The 8,913-nt window shown below is 34.3% G+C and overlaps 1 protein-coding gene across 1 annotated transcript; it reads right to left on the bottom strand.

The window, feature by feature from the left end:
* Window positions 1-3,392: 3,392 nt before the first annotated feature.
* Window positions 3,393-5,162, bottom strand: LOC128657797 (DNA-dependent metalloprotease SPRTN-like). Its single transcript, XM_053712214.1, has 4 exons — window positions 5,053-5,162; window positions 4,670-4,769; window positions 4,419-4,544; window positions 3,393-3,611 (listed from the first exon to the last, which is right to left on the bottom strand). Exons 1-4 carry the CDS (start codon window positions 5,160-5,162, stop codon window positions 3,393-3,395), a joined length of 555 nt encoding a protein of 184 aa, XP_053568189.1.
* Between the last annotated feature and the right edge of the window lie 3,751 nt (window positions 5,163-8,913).

The following is an 8,913-nucleotide window of genomic DNA, read 5'->3' on the forward strand; positions in this document are numbered from 1 at the left end:
AGCTTAGGGTTTATTTTATAGGTAAGTATTTAGTTTTAAATAGGAATAATTTATTTAATTGTAGTAATTTTACTTTGTTTTATTTAAATTATATTTAAATTAGGGGGGTTAGACTTAGGTTTAGGGGTTAATAAATTTAATATAGTAGCAGCGACGTTGGGGGCGGCAGGTTAGGGGTTAATAAATGTAGATAGGTGTCGGCGATGTTAGGGACAGCAGATTAGGTTTTGCGAGGCGGGAGTTCGGCGGTTTAGGGGTTAATATATTTATTACAGTGGCGGTGATGTCCGGTCGGCAGATTAGGGGTTAAAAACTTTATTTAAGTGTTTGCAATGTGGGGGGGGGGGCTCGGTTTAGGGGTTAATAGGTAGTTTATGGATGTTAGTGTACTTTGTAGCACTTTAGTTAAGAGTTTTATGTTACAGCGTTAGCCCATAAAACTCTTAACTACTGACTTTTAAATGCGGTAGGAGTCTTGACAGGAGATGGTGTACCGCTCACTTCTTCCAAGACTCGTAATACCGGCGTTAGGCAAATCCCATTAAAAAGATAGGATACGCAATTTACGTAAGGGGATTTGCGGTAAACTCGAGTCGTGGAAGAAAAGTGAGCGGTACACCTGTACCTGCCTGACTCGTAATACCAGCGTTAGGGGTTAGCTTTTTAAGGCTAACGCAAGACTCGCAATCTAGCCGATAGCTATTCCCCACTGTGAGATCCAGAATCTATTTGGATTATTATCTCTTTTCCTTTCCTCCTCTTTTTTTCTTCTCCCCCCCTTTTGTTTTCTTTTCTGGGGCCCAACCACACTTGTAATCTCTTTGAAAGTTAGAAAATTACGCTTTTAGATTCTTTTACCTTCCACTTGTACATCCATTTTCACAGTTTAATGTAAATGTCTGCCAAGAACAAGCACACATATGCTCATTAGGTTAATATACTGTACATGTTGGAAGCTATTCCACACCTTCTTTGCTGCACATGTTTAACATACACCGTCTCTGATGAAATGAGAGCTATATCTAATTCCACTCTATTATGTATAAATCTTACTTGACAAGTTTTATGAATTTCTTATGTCCCATACATGTGGGGCTTTATACTCGCGATTTTCAGGGATGTGGCTTATGAGTCCCCTTGTGCTTTATATTATCTGACTGGTGTTCAACGCTCCCACCTCACAAGTTGAGTGATTTGGCTCTGGTATCTCTCAACCCAATCCACTCCAGCCTATATGTAAGGACTGCGGTAATCTGCTTTGTGCCACTTCACACAACAAGCTTCCTCACCAAGGGTATATGCTCGACACTTCAAAACTGCACCTCTTCTGTAATCCTGCAGCAGGACATTTTTTGGTTCTTGCAACTGAGTCCACAAGGCATGTACTGTCTTCCAAATGCCTGACCCTATCTCGGCAACTCATCCGAGGGAGTCACACCCTTCTCCGGATCACATTTGCTGGAGAACCCTTTAGATTTAGAGTGCAAAGCTTTGCTTGCAGCCGCAAGATCCTCCCCAACGGAAGCAATTTAAGCATGTAATAATATTATCTGAGGCCTACTATAGAAACTCCCCACTTTCTACGGCTTAAATTGGGGCTGCTCCAAAGGAAAAGTAACCAATGAGACACAAAACTCTAAACTAGTTAAGGAGTGAATACAACAGGTTGTATATAGATTTATATTTATGCAAATATATAATAAATTACTCTTCAAGCTAAATTTTCAGAAACATTTTAATGATATGAGTGAAGTATGTCAATGCTGCTGGATAAAGGTAAAGTCAGCTTGTTTCTCTCATCGTACCTGCGTGTGTATAAAATGAACTGAAGCTGTGCCCTGCAACCCCACGGTCTGTTAGGCAACCAGGGATTGTTGCTGGATCAGAGGATAGAAGGGATTGGTGTCATGATGATGATGACTTATCCCATTAGATGTTGCTCACTTCTGATTAGCTGTAAAAGAAAGTTGAATATTATTACATTTTTTGTTTACCAAGCACTTTTATTCTCACTCATTTGGTTTCGTATTTCAATATTTATGAGTAAAGGTAAAGTCAACCTGTTTCACTTGTACCGTAGTTGTATCCTGCAACAGCACTGTTTTATGGTATTTGTTACTTCATTGAACACTACAGGATACAGCTACCATCATTTTTATCAGAGCTCCCAAGTGTGTAGCTTATTGCAGGATTGTACCAGGATTGTTATGTTTGAGAGCTCTGCACCTCTGTTTCTCCCATAGCTTTCACTTTCCTATAAACATGATATTTTCAAAAGTGGAACCAGGAACTGCTCCTTACTCCATCCATGGTCTGTCCTTACTCTGCTCCCGATTCGCCCAACCCTGCACACACAACACTCACAACTCCAGTAATGCCCACCTACAAATCACCAGTGACTCAACTAACATTAAAACACCTATGGCCTGAGGAGAAATGTTAAATTGATGAACCATGTAATGTGGTTTACATTACGACATCATGTTTCTACAGTAAGCTGTTTCTTACATTTTGAAACATTTTAAATTAAGAAATTGAATGTGTAAAAATCTGTAAGATTCTATTGTACATATGTTTGTAATGTATATATATATATATATATATATACAGTGTATATATATATATATATATATATATATATATATACATACATATATACAGATATTATACTTGCTGTGATATTGTATCATGTAATGTGTCTTCTTCCTTTGATGTTTAATAAATGTTGAATGCTTTTAAAATGCTTTTAAAATTAGGCAATAAATACTTATTGAGATATTAAGTGCTATTGGTATATGATAATTGAAAACAATGATGAAATTACACATCGTCAATTCAATGGTTCACTGATAATTGGGTTATTAGGCCTAATAATCTTTTTAAAAAATAAATTATATAATTGTTTGACATAAATTAATTAATTTATTTTTAAATGCCAAAACAAACTGTAGATATGATCTGAAAAGATTATTAGTATAACTCTATCTGTATAGAAAAAATTGGAATAAAATGTAATTGGCTGATAAGGAAGATCCCACATTAAAAAACAAAAAAATATATATTTTAGATGCAACAAAGTTAAAAAAAAACAGGTATCCTAACGTAGCAGCTATTTTGACAGTAGCCTGAGTTATGTTATAAAATGTCATCTTACAGTTAGTTACAAAACACAATACAGAGTAGGACTTGGATTTTTTGCCATTTTCTCTTGATATATTATTATTATAATTATTATTATAATGTATTTGTATAGCGCTGCAAGCTTCAGTAGCGCTTGATATAAATAATACTAAAAAGATACATAAAATGACAACGCATAACATATAAATAAACCTCTAGATAACAAATCCATCATTTAGAGATGGGACTACTCTACCTTTTTATGGCACAGATTATGGTTTAGATTTTCCTAGAAGGTCATCAAGGTCTGGCCTCTGTACCTTCTTAAACTTCCCTCCACAGTTGGTCTTGTGCTGGTCCCACCATGATGGTTTTGCACAAGAGTATGGGACACAGAAACCATAATAGGGCTTCTTGGTGTTGCAGGGTCCATCACACCGGTACCACTTGTTGTCATAAAACTCAATTTCCTTATGGAAGGTATGATAGGTCTGTAAACACATATAGACAACAAGTTACATACAGTATGTATAATTTTATTTGCAAAAAGGAGCAAATAAATGGCAAATAAAAATAATAATCTCCATTTATTACTATGGAACAGTGCATAATGTCACATACATAAGGGTCACAGATTCAAATGGTTTGTAACAAAGGCCACAGTAATAGTACAAAGCTAAAATGATATTGCTAAAGCCTACCCTAATTTGTAATACACCTCTAAGCAGAGACCCAACCAGCCAACATTTCCTGGCTAGTGTCTGAGACAGTGAGTCTGGGGGCAGAGACAGATTAATCCCTTGGGCACCGTGTCAGTGGCTATGAGTGGAGTCAGGGTAGTAGGTGTATAGGTTGGGGCATGGTATAGGAGGTAATCTAGGCATAGCTGGGTGGATAAGGCCAGCAGTGTTTTTCAACTCCAGTCCTCAAGTACCCCTAACAGGCCAGATTTTCATTATTCCTTAACCAGAGCACAGGTAAAATAATCAGCTGATAGGTGAGAGAACAGATTAGTAACCATGGCTACTGATCAGCTGATTATTTCACCTGTGCTCTAGATAAGGTATCATGAGAATCTGGCCTGTCAGCTGTACTTGAGGACTTGAGTTGAGAAATACTGGATTAGGGCACAACAAAAACTGATGTGATAACATTTCTGCAAAAATAAGAATATTGCAAAAAAAACTTGTAATTTAATTTTAAAAGTACTTTTATTTACATTTATTGTTAGATTTCTGTTTTATGCTTTATAAATATAACTTCCCTGAAAAACAAAATAAAAAAGCACATTCACTTACGGTAATGTGGAATCTGCCGGCGGTATTTATTCTCTGCATATGGCTGCAGAAAACTGGCCCATGCATGTCACTTTCCTTTATGTTATTTATACATAAATACGCATGAATCATTTCATGCAAAAGCGACTGTAAAATAGAAAATGGTGAATTATTAAACAATGTTTTTTTAAATCATTTATATGAAGAAAAAAAATAAAACAGCATCAGCTGACAATAAATGATTTCACTTTTTTAATTAAATCATTTTTTACCTCAATAAGATCTTTCCTGCTCCTCCGTTTAAGCAAAGGTTTGCTTAAATTTATGGTGCATTTGCCAGATTTCCGTTGATAGCTACACAAACCAGCACACCTGAAATAAAAGATGATGGCATATAAATATGTTAGAATTATTTTATAAGCTAAATTAGCAGAACTATAAAAATAATTAGCCCCATCCCACAATTCAGAATATAAAAGAAAAGTATGAATCTATATACAACAGATAACAAGGTCTACAATATGATATTATATACCAGGTGTGTTCTATTAGAGTATATAGAGATATGTGTTAGAATTGGTCACCTATATACTGTACCATACAAACAAGTGAAACCTATAGTTCTCTCCTTACTGTTGACGGCATATTTGTTTACCCCCCATAAAAGCCAAATATAATTTCTGTACAATTTGCCTTGCATGGCTTTTGAGGAGGTTTTCCATTTGAAGACTTTCCATTTAAAGACTCTGTGATAACAAACATCATACTTATTCAAAGCATTATTATCAGTAGAACAGCCAATCAAAAGCCATAGCATCTGCTCCACAGACAGAAGTAAAAACCTCTAAACCAGGCAGCTAGAGCGCACTCTCCTTTCTGTCTATGGGGCAGGCGATGTGATACTGTATTACATTTTATGTATTGGCTGCCATTGCTGCCTTGGAACAAAATGGCTTGAATCATGTAATCCTTATATTAATGATTATATTCTATTGCTTTTTTAGTTACGTTAGTGCAAAAATCACAATATAAAGTTTACTGTAGTACTAATTGGGTGTCTTTTACTTCTAGGACTAGCCTTCAGAAGATAAAAAGGCATAGAGATTCTAAAATTAAATTCCCCTAGCAAATATTTTATTGTATTGTATTATAATAATATTAATAATAATAATAATAATATGATATTAAATTATGTTGGGTAAAGTATTAAGTTCAGAATTTCCATGCTTTTTACCAAAAACTAAATTTCTTTCTACACTAAAAAACTGCAAACTGCTATAATATGTGCTGTTATGTGGCTACCATATTTTTGGCTGCAGTTTAATAGTTACACTATTGCTTAAAGGGACAGTCTAGTCAAAATTAAACTTTCAAGATTCAGATAGGGCATACAATTTTAAACAACTTTCCATTTTACTTTTATCATCAAATTTTCTTTGTTCTCTTGGTATTCTTTCTTGAAAACTAAACATTGGTAGGCCCATATGATAATTTCTAAGTTCTTGAAAGCCACTTCTTATTTCAGTGTATTTGGGCAGTTTTTCACAGTTAGACACTGCTAGTTCATGTGTGCATATTAGATAACATTATGCTCACTCCCTATATATATATTTTATATCCCTTTTCAGTCAAAATACCTTGTCATATACCTATACCTTTTAACCCTTATAACATTTGTTTATTTATATGTATATGAATACTTTTTATATATGAGTGAAACACTTTATTTTAACCCTTTCCTGCCGGGACTCATTTTGCAAACAAATAAGAAAAAATTGAAATCATGCGTGGATGGGCTTGATGAAATGATACCAGTTCCCCAGCCCTGAATTCTTTTCACTTAGCAGAAATCTTAAATATCCATAGTCCGTGATCTGGAGTTGATTTTTTTGCTTGGAGCATAGCTGTACTATTGCATCAATAAATCATCTTTATAGAAAGTGTTTTCAACTTACCAAAGTGTTATGTAGTGCACCACCAGATTATTTCTGATGATAGAAGACTTTAAAACCTTAGATGGTTGACTGTGTACAAAGCTACTCTGACAAGTACAACGTGTCATTATTGTGTTTCCTGCTACTACACAATGATTCTAAGCTGTGCAGTTAATGTTAATAATCTGTGCTAATGTACAGCACTGGCAAAACAAAACCTACAGTACAAGTAGGATAAAGTGTAAGTTGCTGATAAACCTGAACTATCATAGAAGAAAAATCATTGACTAAGTCTTGGCAAAAAACAGTAAAACTTCAAATACAAAGTGAGAAAGTTTTGCTTTGAGCATCTAGGAGAAAGCACAACAAATTTAGCATCCTCTTCCACTCATTTCTTACTAGTGCCCCTTAAGATAATTCCAGTGCCCCCCTCAGGAATCCCACCGCCCCCCAGGGGCAGTACCACCTACTTTGGGAATGTAAATTTTACATCAACCATGTTCAATCGTGTTTCCAGATTTGTTGCAGTTGTAATTATGGTTTCTCTTCTTGGCAAGTATTATTTTATATACCAGATATCATGCACTGGGCACTTCACATAATTATAGATGTTAATGACAGGCCACCCACTAATGAATCTGTGGAAAATACAGGTGATTCATTACTAAATTAAATTAGGACATGATCTTTCCTTTACAGAGAAGCCCCTCAGCAGCAGCACACATGCCTTTGAATTTAGGGAATTAATTTAATATGTAAAATTAATTTACATGTTTCCCATATGACCATATGCAGATGACTAGACAATACTACTAGTGAGATAATTATAACAGGGCTTTTCGTATACTGGCAACCATGGAGCCAGTTTCCTAAAATTATTGTTCTTGCTAATAACTCTTTTTTTTTTAAATACATTCCTCTTTATAAAACATTACCTGGCTCCTAAAATATATATATATATGCTTGGCAAAGTGTTTGGCTCCTAAATTCCTATTTCAGTGTTATAGGGTTAGAAATGTTATATCATTATAATATGTAAATAACTATATTGATTGGTTTTATATTATATACCCAAGTATATACTAATATTTATTCATAGTTATGTACTGTAGGTATATGAGTTGGTTTATTGTTTATAATGAAAATTTTATCCTTTTTACAGAAAACAGACACTATTTTTTAGTTAATACAAGGTGATATATACCTTTTTTTATTTTTTAGGGAACCTATTTCAATCTGCCCAATTAATAAAAGTCAGAGGCCCATCTGATCATTTATTCAGCAAAAATTTAAATAAAAAAAGACTAAACGCTTATATTTTATATGTATCTGCCACAAACTCACATTATTGTTCACAAACGTTTCTATTACATAATTAAATTTACTACAATATAATTTAATATAATTGATATTTGATACCTTTGTTTTAAGAGTAATGATATAAAGGGCTAGATTACAAGTTGCGCGCAATCATTTGCGCCATAGCGATAAGGGATATATCTCAAGGGTTTGCACTCATCCGGGTTATCGCTCGTATTACAAGTTGAAAATGAACGCAATCCATAAATATAAGATCAAGGGGTGAACACCCCAAATCGTCACTGTAAATAAAATTGTGTTATACACTTGATAAGACCAGAGAGCGCTTCATCCTTCAGTGCATTAGAGCCTTTAACTGTTAAGTAGATGAAAACATGTAAAAACATATTTATGCAATATTCATTTTTTAATAAAGGTTTTAACTATGTTTTTACTGTAAATAATTCATATTCCAATGTTCTGTACATAGGGGAATATGTTCTTCGTTTTTTTAAATAGATATTCCTATATATATATATATATGTATATTTATATATATATATCTGTAATTATCTATACCTATATATAATCATATATATAGCAAAAGATAGAAGACAGCACTCTCTGGTCTTAAATACAAAGGTTGTTTTATTTGCAGTGACGTTTTCGGGAAAAGCTTCCCCTTCCTCGGTCTGAGGAAGCTTTCCCCGAAACGTCACTGCAAATAAAACAACCTTTGTATTTAAGACCAGAGAGTGCTGTCTTCTATCTTTTGCTATCATTACCCACATTCATGCACCCTGGCAAATCGTGAGACTGTTCGTGAGAGTGCACTTGTCCTATTAACCTAATCATATATATATATATATTATAGTACCCACCTCCTGGTTCTCACCCTCCTACCCATTTAGATTGTAAGTTCCCACGGGAACAGGGCTCACAATTCCCCCTGTATTTGTTTGTTAAATTTTGGCTGATGTCTCATATTGTACTGTCCTTTTATCTTTGTTACCCATGGACAGCACTGCAGAATCTGTTAGCGCTTTATAAATAAAGAATAATAATAAAATAATATATATATATATACTGTATATATATATATATATATATATAAATTAATATTGTTGCGACAATAAAAAATTAGGTGCTAGCAGTCACAATAGTAATATATACCATATGAAAGAAGGGCTTATTGAACTGTAAACAAAAATCCAAAGCATGACCAGGCTACAGAAAAATTCTGTTTACTTACAATTGAAACAGCGGAACACAGGCGTGGTGGT

This window comes from Bombina bombina, chromosome 4, assembly GCF_027579735.1.
Source record: "Bombina bombina isolate aBomBom1 chromosome 4, aBomBom1.pri, whole genome shotgun sequence".
NCBI lineage: Eukaryota > Metazoa > Chordata > Amphibia > Anura > Bombinatoridae > Bombina > Bombina bombina.

Coding starts and splice junctions, on each gene's coding strand:
- LOC128657797 (XM_053712214.1), bottom strand. CDS start 5,162: ATGATGTTTGTTATCACAGAGTCTTTAAATGGAAAGTCTTCAAATGGA. Junction 4,545..4,669: donor GCAGGAAAGATCTTATTGAG/GTAAAAAATGAT, acceptor TCTATTTTACAG/TCGCTTTTGCATGAAATGAT. Junction 3,612..4,418: donor CCGGCAGATTCCACATTACC/GTAAGTGAATGT, acceptor ATGTGTTTACAG/ACCTATCATACCTTCCATAA.